The following is a 12,817-nucleotide window of genomic DNA, read 5'->3' as shown; positions in this document are numbered from 1 at the left end:
GCTCCCCTCAGGAAATGTCTTCAGACTTGCCAGCATCAGTTCTTTGGCCTATCTTTGCCCACTGGGAGGCCCCAGATTTTCTGCCTGGGCCCCTGTTTGCTTGGCCACCCTGACAGAAGGCCCCAAACGGTGTCCTTCCATATCTCCTGGCGTTGTCTTTCCCTGGTCAGGATCGTGAAATATTTCAACCCTTTCCAGAGCTTACTCCTTACCCAGTGACCGCTGATCCCTCTAAGCCAGAGTTCTTCAGACACGGCAGTGCTGTCTGGTGCTGCGCTGGCTGCACCGGATTTCCCAGGGAGCCTCACCCAATAGGACCGGGGCCTGCCTCAAGGCTGTGGCTGCACCAGCTTCCCACGTGACCGATCAGCAGCCAGGTGTACTGGTCATGGAGGCAACGGCTTCACGTAGACTGTTAAGTACTGTGGCCGTCCCTGGCCATCTCTCCAATATGCCCTTCTACCTTGCAAGTCGTTGGGCTTCCATAATTCCCCCTTAACCCCGACACCCTCACTGAAACTAAGTGATATTTGTGTGCACCTGATCTCCACCCAGGAGCCGAGCCTCCTCTGGGTCCTGCAGGATAACTCTTTTGTCATGGGACCACACTTTGATGTTAACCACAAGATTTGTGCTTTGTTGTCCTTAAGTTTAAAGGTCCTGCTGTCACCAGGGCGAGGCTGTCTAACACATCAGGGGCCACAGAGGACCTAATGCAGCCCTGTGCTGCGGACAGATGTAGCAGAGGCTGAATACTGTTGTGCAGTGCACAACACTACACAATCACACATGGTAGGCTTGGCTCTCCCACCTCTCATTCTCCGAGTTGATGTCAAGCTGGATCAAAGCCCTAATAGAATGGTTGTAGGGCTGTAAAATTTGACAACCTCAGATGATCCAGACTGTCCAAGGAACCCTAAATCTTAGGAGGCCGGAGCTGGAAAGGACTTTAGATATCACCTAGCCCAGTATTCCCATCACATGGATAAACACGGAAGCCCAGAAAAGGAAAGGGACTCCCCCAAGAGCACACAATAAGGCAGTGGTAAACAGAAGAACCTGGGCCCCCAACGCAGTGATTATGCTCATTTCATTACACCATGCGGCATCTAGGCCTTGCGAAAGTTAACCCTGTTCTGTGTATGTAAGTGGCTCAACCACAGAAGCATACTGAAGTTTAAGCCAGTGAAACACCCCTCCTCTTGCTGAAAGTATTCTAAAGGAGCACGAACTATAGCAGAATTTATTATAACACATCCAGGACCCCCCTTGTTATTAAGGGTTCAAATTAAGGGAACATTAAAAAAACCCTCTATTTTACATTTAAATTGCTCTGTTAAAATTTAGATTTACCAAACTTGAATTAAGGTATAATTATTAGCATTACCAAAAAATTAAGTCATTCTTCAAAAGCACTCACCACAGGGCTCCTTTACACAGCATTTAATGTACATCTAAAATTGGGTTTGACTGAAGGGAATTCCACTGACATGCAGCTTTCCAGGAACACAACTCAATTGTAGGAAAAGTAAGAACACTAAGAGTGCTTTAAGTCATGCCACACAACACACAAGTTCTATTAGACAGTTTCTACTTTCAAGGAGCTTATAAACAAAACACAAAACACAGTAGCCAAATAAAACTATAGATTATAGTATGGGGTAGGCTGAGTTCCCCCCAAAAGCTAATTTCATGGACAGGAAGTTCAAGCCAGCTACCTTTTTTTGGCATTACCGAGTGGTGGTTGAGATAACAAAATTCTCAAATAGCTGATAGCTCTGAAATAACCCTCGACCAGTTGTTCTCAAGCTTGAGCAGCTGCATTAAATTATCTGGAAGAGACTCCACTCTGAGGCTCCTTACTCTTCCCTGTTACCAGGGGCCCCAGGCTAATGTCACTTAACAATCAGGTGAGCCTGATGGGACATACCTGGAGAATTTCAGGACCAGAAGGGACTTGAAAATTCAAGGCCATCCATCCATGTAATTCTGGGGAAGCTGAGACCAAGGCAAGCAAAACTTACATAGGGGTCACATCTGATTAGTGTCAGAGCCAAGACTTTATTCTCCGTTAGCGGATTCCCAATCAAGGGCGCTTTTCATACACTTTTCAATTAGGATAGAACATCGTCTCCCTTCCTCTCCCCTCCCTCCCTCCTTCCCGCTCCCCTGACTACCAATTTCCATTCCTTCTTCTCCCTTATCCTTGGACTACCTCCCCTGGAATAACCCAAGTCTGAGTCATGCCCCCAAAACATGGAACCCGAACATTTGTTCAGTGGCACGGGCAGCTGCTAAGTCAGAAGCCACTGGCTTGGTCAATGCCACTGTCCCTCCAGTTCCTCTCCTGGTTTTTCATTGCACTACCACCCACCCTTTCCACCAGTGCTTCTCATACTGGCTGCGCATTTGAATCCCCTGGCGAGCTTTAAAGAAATAGCGTGCCAAGTTTTCTCCCCCAGAGATGGTGATTCAGTCATCTGGGTGGGCCCCAGGCACTGGCATATTTCGGTGCTCTCGAAGTGAGTCTAATGTGCAGCCAGGGTTGAGAGCTAATGTCATGCAATATTAGTTCTAATTATTTTTGTACCTGCTAAACCTAATTTACCAGTTGATGTGGGCAAAGCACAGAGGGGATTGAGCTTTCAGGGAGGTGAATGGATTCACAAAAGCTGTCTGTTTTCCTAAGGCAGAGAGAGAAACCTTACTGCCCTCCCCTGCAGTCTTATCTACCGTCTCTGTGTCTATTTTTTTTTTTAAGATTTTATTTATTTATTTGACAGAGAGAGACACAGCAAGAGAGGGAACACAAGCAGGGGGAGTGGGAGAGGGAGAAGCAGGCTTCCCGCCAAGCAGGGAGCCTGATGCGGGGCTAGATCCCACGACCCTGGGACCATGACCTGAGCTGAAGGCAGACGCTTAATGACTGAGCCACCCAGGCGCCCCCTCCTGTGCCTATTAAAGAGAAATAAAGGAGACATATTTAAATGCCATTTTTTTATAGCTCCTTTGGTTTTTGAAATAAAACAAATCTCCTGGCTGTGGAAATGCTCTCATCATTAGCTGAAGGACGGGGTAAGTAAGAACACAGACCTCCTTTGGGCCAAGAAGCTCCGATCTGATTCACTGGAAGTTCCAATTTTGGCTCCAGGTTAAAAGCACCTAGGAAGCTTTAAAAACTTCCCCCAAGGGTATTCCCCCAGCCATTTCAATGGGAACCTCTGAGGGTGGGGTAAGGTTTCCACGTATTTTAAAGCTCCCTTTTTGTCACAGGGAGAAAGGCTCTAGGATCTCTTACTGGGAGAAGATCTGAAGCAGCTAACCGTAAACCAGGGCTTCTCAGCTTCCAAAGTGGGGACCCCAAATGCCCACAGGAGAAAGGAGCTGAGGCAGGGAGGGCAGGATGTCCAGCCCCCAGGCTCTTCCCTGGGGCGAAGTGCCATCGGACAGTCCCGCTCCCAGAGCTGGGCTCACTTCTCCCCATAGCAGGTGCTCTGGAGTGCCTGAGAATTCTAGGTTCTCCTGTTAAGAGGTGTTCTTCTCCCTGTCCCTGTCCCAGCCATGATCTCCGACCCCTGCACTGCCGGTCTCTTTCCCTAGCACTTGTCCCCTGCTCACTGAGACACTCCTAGAAGCTGGTTTCTGAGATTTGAGATGCCGTGCACCAGGCATGCTCAGGAGCAGTGCCCCCGGGGGTCTCCCTCCCTGGGGCTGTGGGGGCTGCTGTTAGGAGGGTGGTTTAGATGGCAGACAAAAGAAGTCTCTGTTGCTCTTCTTGGGCTATTTCCTGTCCCTCAGTGTGGAATTCTCCAGTAATTCTGGTGATCCAGGGGGAGCATAGGTGTCTGGGCAGCCAGTGATGCTTGCAGTGCACTGGTTGGCCCAGGGGCAGGAGCATCACCTGGGAGCTCCTTAGAAATGTGGACTGTCAGGCTCCACCCCAGGCCTCCCAAAGGGAGTTGCCTGGGGCCCAGGTGCCTGTGTTTTACCAAGCCTCCAGGGATTTTTATTTTATACTCGCTGGTCGAGTAGCATTCTCCTGTCTATTGTATTTTGCCTACCTGGAGATAATACCTAAAGTCACAGCTGGAGTTATTCCTAGAAGCACTGGCCTTTGGCAAAATGATCCATTTGGACAAGACCCCTTCAACTTTCCAAGCCTTTTTAAGGCTCACCTCCCACTTTGAAGGGGGCCTGGGGGTGTAATCCCCTGGGATTCCCAAAATGGTTCCCAACTCATTCACACGCATGTCTCTATGATATTATTGGAGGGGGTCCGTGTATCCAAACCAAGGGAGTACTGATAGTTTCCTTATCACTAAAACTTCAACAGAGTCCAGAGTTTATACTGGTTAGAAAATTTCTGAAGAAAACAACAATGTCCTTGTGATCAAATAATTACTTATCACTACTGCACTTTCTATTTATACTTTACCATAGAATAACCAAAGAGCAAATAATGAAATGTAACATGAGACCCAGAATATGATGGCAGTAACCCAGCATGATATTCGTGCATTGCTGTTCTGCTGGATTAAAAAGACTAATTAAATTGACCTATCTAATTTAAACATAAGCATGCATGAAAATAGGAAACATCCGTAGAGGGTGCATATGAACTCAAGATGCTTAGTCAAGGACTTCTAAAGGAAAAAAGAAATGGGTAGAATTTATTTTTTTTTTAAAAAAAGAAAATAACCCAACCCTCATTTGTGTGTGCTATCATGAAAAGAATCTAATATGTGGAAACAATCACATATCAAAAGATGCATTTTCTTGCCGCATGATTTTGGGTCCTTTAGGGAGTGTGAAAATCTTTACAGACTGGAATGGATTTTATTTTGTGAAAAGACATTTTAATCACCTTGTATGTGAGGAAGAAATTCACAAATATTTTGTGACATAAGCAGATGAATTGCCCTGTGTTTAATACCACATGAATTAAATCTCTTACTATTGTCCATACTTTGGTATTTCATTAAATTAATGACGGTTGGAACTAAGCAATGGGTGTGTTAGAGGTGAGGTTGGGGAGAAGGACACACAGGAAATTTTAAGGGCTGCTTCTCTTCCTGAAGTAAGCGGCCGAGGAGCTGAGGAGACAATTATGAACACCACGTCAAGCCATCAGAAAGTGTATAATTAAATGTTTAGTGAATGGGTATCAAACTGAATAGTTATGGTAGTTCAGAGAAGAGGAGATCCCAGTGGACTGCTCCGGTAAAGAAAGGTTTTGTGCTCACCATAGCACATAAGAAAGGTTTTGTGGAAGATTTAGATCTTAAAGGATGGGAAAGCTTTAGACTGGGAGAGGAGAGAAGGAACCCCGTCCTGGGAAGGAGGACTGACTTGACTGGAAGATCACGGAGGGAGGGAAAACGTGACTTCTGTGAGGGGCAGTCGGGATGGACCTCTTTAGGCTGGTGAGAGCAGAAGAACAAAAGCTTTCAGGTTCAAGGTGGAACCAGATGGCAGAGGGAACCTGCTTTGTGCCAGGTACCCCACCTCTCTCTGGACTAGAGTCTACAACGTCTCCTGCCCCCCCGAGTTCTCAGTTGGCGGGCTTTTTTAAATGCTTTAGGCAGGTGTTCATTCTAAACTGTCCTCAAGGCGTTCTTTGTATCTCTAGTGACTCTTGACATAGGGCTGAGGATATGGTAGGTCCTCCCTAATTACTTTAAAAAAGAAAATTTAAGGTAATATTTATAGATCATAGAATTCACCCGTTTTAACATACATTTCTGCCATTTTTGACAAATACGTGCATTCCTGTAACCACTTCTATGATCAAAATATGGAATAGCTCCATCACCCCCAAATTCTCCCATTATCTTTCTCATAGTGCACTATAGTAAAGTTGTTTGACGCGCAGGGCTGAGAGGGAAGGCAGTGGGGAGCAACCACTGATCCCTTTCCAGTGCCTACAGTTTCGTCTTTTCCAGCACATCATTTGGATGGAATCATACAGTATGTAGCCTTGTGCATTTGACTTTTTTTTTTTTTTCCACTTAACATGGTGCATTTGAGGGTCATCTGTGTTGCTGATTGTATGCACTGATATGTTCCTCCTTGGTGCTGAGTAGAATTCCATTGAGTGGGTGTCTACCAATTTGTTTATCCCTCCCCCAGATGAGGGACCTTTGGATTGTGTCCAGTGTTTGACAGTTACCAAAAAAGTTGCTAGAGATATTCACATATAGATTTTTGCATGACTATCACTTTTTATTTGAGTAAATACCTGGAAATGGGGTTGCTAGATTGTGTATGGTGAGTGTGCGTTTGATTTCATAAGAAACTGTGAACTGTTTCCCAAAGTAGTGAAACCACTTTGTTTTCCCACCAGCAGTGTATGAAAATTGTACTTTCCATCATCATTAGCACTTGGAATTTTCAAGTTTTATTTTATTATTATTATTATTATTTTAACTTTAGTCATTCTAACAGGCATGTAGTGCTTTCAGTGTGGTTTTAATTTTCATCTTCCTAAAACTAATGTTTGGCATCTTTTTGTGTGTTTAATTGCCATCCATATACGTTTTTTGGTTTGGTGCCTTTCAAATCTTAGGTTATTTTTTTATTGGGCTATTTCCCTATTATCAAGTTTTGAGAGTTCTTTATATATTCTAGCCTAAGCGCTTTCCCATATATGCAATTTGCAATTTTTTTTTCCAGGTTGGAGACTTGCCTTTTTATTCTCTTAATATCTTTTGAGCAGCCGATGTTACTAATTTCAATGAAGTTCAATTTATCAGTCTTCATGAAGTGTGCTTTTGGTGTCTTATCTAGTATTTACCTAACCCCAAGCTCTCAAAGATTTTTTTCCTCTATTTTCCTCCAGATGTTTAATAGTTTTTACATTTTTGCCTACCCTCTAGTTGGGGTTTATTTTCGTATGAGGTGCAAGGTACGGATCTGTGTTTATTTTTGCATATGGATATCCAATTGTTCAAGCAGCACTGTTTGTTGAAAAAAGACTACAGTTTCTCTACCTTTGTTGAAAATCAATTGAACGTATATGTTTGGATTCCTCCCTGGACTCCATTCTGTTCCCTTGTTCTATTTGTCTATTTTTGGTTGCAATGGTGGGAGTGATGGTTTTTCTAGCTTTCTACATTCTCAGGAGGGCCCTAACTACTTTTGAATAAGTAAGTGTAGCACTTTTAGGTGATTCAGATAAGGTGGCTACTGTGGTCTAGACAGTTCTCAAAATGTGGTCCCAGACCAGCTGCATTAGCATCACTTGTGAACTTGTTAGAAAGGAAATTCTCAGAGCCTCCCCACACCTTTTGAATTAGAAACTCTGGGGATGGTGTCTAGCAGTGTATGTTTCAAGAAGCCCTCCAAGGAATTCTGATGCATGCTGACCTTTGAGCAACACTGTTATTATAGGGAGGCAAAGACCTCAGAATTTAGGTCATTTAGAAGAAAAGGATGGGATTATGTTAATGGGTTTAATCTAGGTTCTTCTGTGTTCTAATTCAGATATGCCCGGACACTGTGACCATTGCCTATCTGAAAGAGATTCTTTTTTCCCTTCTGACCTTTAAAACATTTTTCTGAACTCCTGTGGCCATCACACTCCCAGCAGGAAATGAGATTTCCCTTTAAGGAATGAGAGAGCATTTCTGCTATCTAGAAAGGTTTTCAAGCGAGACGTCAACTTCAGATAGAGCCAAGTCAGGGACCTATTGGGTGTACATTTCAGGTTCATAGGTTGACAACCAACGGGAAGTTGTTCTGGTCAATGAGCATCAAGTTTCAGGTCCTCCCCACCCTGAAATCCACTGGGGCTTTCCTGACTGCAAATAACGGGGGAGAATATTGTGCAAGCTTTTAAAAGGCCCCAAACTTCCCGATTGCAAGAGGAAGATTATTGCCTTGTTCTTCCCCTGTTCCAGCAGCAGATGCAGGAAGAGCTGTCCTTTCAACAGATGGTTTGGAGTGGGCTGCTTGCCAGGGAGGACAGGGCAGCTCCAGAATAAAGGAAGGATGCCTTCTTCAACAGGGCAAGCTTCCCCCCGCCCCCACTTAGGAAAACGGTTTAAAAGAGCAAAGGATAAAAAAAAATAAAATAAAAAGAGTAAAGGATATAATATTATATCTTCATTGTGGTTCTTCTACCTTAAACACACACACACGATTTTAACCTCTCACTTGTAATTTTCCAGTAATAGATTTGAACTGGGCCTGTGTTAACTGCTGTGTTTGGAGAAAAAGGGTAATTTTTATTTAAACACCTAAAAAAAAAAAAAAGATTAAATTTCCATGTTTATAGCCTCAAGATTGAGGAGGGGACCGCCCTGGGGAAGAGAACAGATTTTGGCCAGGTGTTCCTGATGGACACAAGATGGCTTGGGTCAGGTTTGGGGAACACTTTGAACTGACACTTTCTTCCTTGCTTGGTCTGAGCAAATACAAACTTTTGTGGTGATTATGTGTTCCTGCATCAGACCTCACATCACCTCCTGCTTTTCAAAATTCTGTGTGACACAACTGAAATCAGTACAAATGGGCTGAAAGCGGGGGCTCTCATCTTTTTGTCATCCCTTTGTGCTCCCTGGAATGTGTATTGTGGTATGAGAGTGAGTTGTCTTTGCGAGTTTGCATTTTCTGTTACTTTGCGAGCAGTCTGGTTTCCAAAACAACGTTCAGAACTTCTCATCAAACTCCATATTCACTTGAAAGAAATTGGCCTCTCTCTTTCCAATCTGCTAATAATCTTTCACATAGTTTTTTCATTTGAGAAGGAGAGTTCATTAAAAAAAAAAAAAAACAACTATGAACCACCTGTTAGAGAAATATGAACAGCATGCTCGAATTTTCTTGTGTTTTTCCTAATTTCCGTATGAGATATAAGGCAGGGGTGGGGGGCGGGGATGTGCATTTCATGTTCTTTAACATGCGTAGTATGGAGGGGAAACCGTGAACTTCAGAGCCAGAGAGACCTGGGTACAAAATCAGTCTCTACCACTTAATAACTATATACCCTTGGGTGAGTCGCTTAGATTTTCTTAGCCCCTCATTTGTAGAGTGTAGGTAATAATACCAATCCTGTAGGATCCTTTTGAGAAGTTATTGTGCAGTAAATGGTACCTATTATTATTTTTTTGATTTATTTTTTAATTCAAGTATAATTATCATACAGTGTTATATTAGTTTCAAGTGTGCAATATAATGATTCAATAATTGTATACATTATGCAGTGCTCATCACGATGCTTAGATTTAAAAAAAAAATGGATTTCATATTTTGCTTTGGATAGGCCAAGCACCCAGCAGCCTTGGATATAAACTTTCCAAAATTTATCTCCTGACGCCACTCTGTTCAGGTCCTACCGCCGTTCATGCCCCGCTTGACATCTCCCAGTAGGATTGGAAATTCACATACTAAACTCATAAGGGCCCTCCCAGAGGACCTAAGTTTTAACCAGGTGGAAAGCCTCAAGGTTGAAGGATAAAGCTTACACAGTACAGTTGAAAGCCACAAGGACCATTTTGGTTTTTAGGACAGCAAGTAATCTCTCTGAATTCCTGGCTTCCTGGAGCCAGGTCCGAGAAACTCATTTTTTGCACAGACTCTGGGATCCAGGTGAGAGTGATCTGATATAATCTACCCTCTTAGCATTTATTCTTCTCCCCTCTCTCTCCACCCGCAGGCTAAGTGTGTAACACGAAGTATAGACACAGTACCTAGCACCCAGGAGGCACTTGGGAAATACTGACTGAGTGAATGAACAATTCCCACAAGTAAAAAAATATTGCTTCTAATGTTTACCCTACATCTCTCTTGCTTGGCTCATCTTTTACCTCTTGAATTAGGTATCCATTGGTGTATAACAAATTACCACAAATATAGCAGCTTAAGACAATAATGGACATGTGTTATCTCATAGTTTCTAGGGGGCAGGATTCAGGAGCAGCTTTAGCTTGGATGGTTCTGGCCCATGGTCTCTCATGAGGTTGTATGGGATGTTGGCCAGGACTGTGTTTAGCTAAAGGCCCAACTGAGGCTTGGAGGGTCCACTTCCAACATGGCTGATGCACGAGGCTCACGAATCAGTGTTGACTGTGGGCAGGAGGCCTCAGTTTCCCACCGAATGGATCTGGCCATAGGGTTTCTTGGGTGTCCTGTTGACATGGCAGCTGGCTTTCCCCCGAGTGAGTGATCCAAGAGAGAACAAGGTGGGAACTGCAATGTCTTTTAAGACCTAGCCTCAGAAGGCACGCTCTGCAAAATCTTTTCCATTACACAAGTCAGCAAGTCATCTCTATTCACTGTAGGAGGGGGCTATGCAATGGTGTGAATATCAGGAGGCAGGGATCACTGGGGTCCATCTTGGAGATTGGCTACAATACCTCTTAATTCATCCCTTTCTTATTTCTGCCCGAAACTGAAATTTATTTTTACCTCTTCTAGATGCATTTCAGTTCTCTTCCCTCAGGCATCTCATGACCTACTAAGGGATAGCCAGACTCCTGAGCATGGCAGAGATGTGCTTTGGCCAGGGGCAGTGCTAATCCATCACCAGAGGTTCTTGACTCTTAAAACTGTGTGATAGACCTTAACCTCAGCTTAACCCTTGCTGCAAGGTCTCAGCTCCTGCTAAGCCAAGACCCATGGTATTCAGGGCCCAGATTTCCAGATGAGGAAAGTGCCACCTTCCATAAATATGCAACTCTTGGGCTGTCCTGACACAGTGAGGGATAGGATGGAAGCCGTGTCTGTAGGAGAAGTTGGATAATGTTGAACCATAACAACTTCTTCCCCAGCGCTCTGGTGACCAAGACTACATACCTGCAAGAAGTTGCTGAGATTCAAGGCAGGGCCTGTGACCAATATTTGCCTCTGGACATAGATAACTGACTTGCTTGAGGAATTTGATCTTCAACTGTACTTCATTAGCACTAAGACCTAAGCTAAGTGGACCTCCCATCAGCATCTGTGGCCTCAAAATATTTTCTTATGTTCGATAAACTGGGGAAAAAAGATTCCTCCCCACCCCCCAACTTTTCCTCCTGGCAGTTTTTGTTTTCTCTGTATGGGAGTTTAGATATGAGGCCCAAACCTCAGTGAATGTCTTTGTTGTTTTGCAGAGTTATTAGAAAATCATTCTTTTCCCCCCTCACAATAGTGACTCTTGTTTCCCCAGCATTCCCATGTCACTAGGGGAGACAGCTCGGGGGGAGACAGGAGTTTCCAAGGCCCTAAGAAGCAGGAACTGGAAATTTATTAGTTTTCCTGGACTGCGGTGTCCCTTGGTTGGGGAAAGTTCCAGGAGCTGGGAGGTGGGCTTGGGACACACTGTGTACATGTGCGCGTGTGCGTGCGTGCGTGCATGTGTGTGAGAATGAGAGAAGGTGCGAGTACACACCTCGAAGGAACACGGGTTGGATTAGGGGATGTTTTTAATTAATAATAAAAAGCATTATTGCTTTTGACCTGTTCATCCCTCTCTCTCCATGTGCGGAGTTTTGGTCACAGTCTCAATGGAACATAAAATTTGTAAGAACAAGTTTAAGCAGGTTTTTATGAAGGCAGGGGAAACCATCTAATATCTGCAAGAGCTAAGGTCATTCTAGCTGTTTCTGTAAAAAGACTTGGGGCTTGTTCACCTGTGTTAAGCTTCCTAAGGATGGTCCATCCCCCCCCCCCCCGCCCCCACCACCACCAGCACCACCCTGCCCTGGGGATGGGCCTCGCCTGGGCTCCTAGGAAGGAGGGTGGAAGGAAGGTGAGCTCATTTCTTGGTCAGAATGATCCAAAGTACCAGGGAGGGTAGACTGTACTAACAACAAATCCATCTACTTCCTGGGAAGGCATGAGCTTTAATTCAGCCCATTATCAGCCTGGACTTTGTGACGTCACAGCCCTCTTACTTTTTATCTTCTTGCTCCAGCTCCTCCGTCTTTCCGTTCTTTCACCGCCTTTTCTTGTCGCCTTTTCATCTCGTAGTTCCTGAACCTCTCCTTCTCTCCCCAGGTAATGTCATAGAACATACCCACCTGGCCAGCTTCATGGGAACCCTGCCCGGGACTCCAGATCACTCTGGGACAGGACAAGGCTTCTCCTGTGAACTCGAACTTTCTTAGTGAGCGCTGAAAACTGAAGAAGCAGCTGGGGGAAAGCAGCGTTAGTTCATTGTGGTGCTTTTGGAAACGCTGCAGGCACCTTTGAGAAGCTCTGTGGAGCCCAGGATGAGGTCGCTAGGCGCCGCCTGGGCACCAGAGCTTATGACTTGTAGCTCCCTGTGCTTGAACCTTCCTGAGCTCTGGATGGCATGGAAGGGCTCGTATTGACAGCACTGGACGGGTGCGGGCTTTTCTACAAATGACCCCGTAACATTTTTGACTGGGGTCCCTGTGGCATTAGAAGGCTTGTTATATATTTGAAGGAGGGTTGCCAGCCTTCACTGGCACTGACTCTCCCCCACGACGACCAATGACCAACTAGCACCTGGGCGTGGACAGAAGCCCTGTTGAGACTTCTGCCACTATTCTCCCACAGGTCTTTATTTCATACGGGATTTTAGAAACAGTACCAGTGGACCGCACCCAACCTCACGGACATGACCTCCGGGAGGGCTCAGGTGCCCAGGAATGCAGGGACGGCTCCATTTCCTGGGATCTGAATCACAGGACCGTCACTGGCCCCTGAGGGGACTCTCATCCCATCCTTGGCTGGTGGCCCACTTGGCTGATTTCCCAGGCTGGAAATGTTCTTTGAGTTTCTAGCAGGTCTGCCGGGAGGGTTTTGGTCTGTGGTTTCCTCCTGGCAAGTAGTGACTTTTCCTGGGTACCAGAGGCATTCAGTCAAGTTC

At 45.0% G+C, this 12,817-nt stretch overlaps 1 protein-coding gene across 5 annotated transcripts in view; it reads left to right on the top strand.

Moving 5' to 3' along the window:
• PRKCE (protein kinase C epsilon) overlaps positions 1–12,817 on the top strand; it is a 474,803-nt gene that overhangs the window by 278,102 nt on the left and 183,884 nt on the right. Inside the window, exon 1 of one of the 5 annotated variants that reach the window (XM_027621309.2) lies at positions 12,132–12,734. The exons of the other annotated variants lie outside the window; for them this stretch is intronic. Within the exon in view, the coding sequence (XP_027477110.1) occupies positions 12,713–12,734 (22 nt within the window). The 5' untranslated portion in view covers positions 12,132–12,712. Of the gene's footprint in view, positions 1–12,131; positions 12,735–12,817 lie in introns of those variants that run through there. 5 annotated transcript variants of the gene reach the window in all.

Source organism: Zalophus californianus, chromosome 8, assembly GCF_009762305.2.
Source record: "Zalophus californianus isolate mZalCal1 chromosome 8, mZalCal1.pri.v2, whole genome shotgun sequence".
NCBI lineage: Eukaryota > Metazoa > Chordata > Mammalia > Carnivora > Otariidae > Zalophus > Zalophus californianus.
This window is presented reverse-complemented; position numbering and strand designations above follow the sequence as displayed.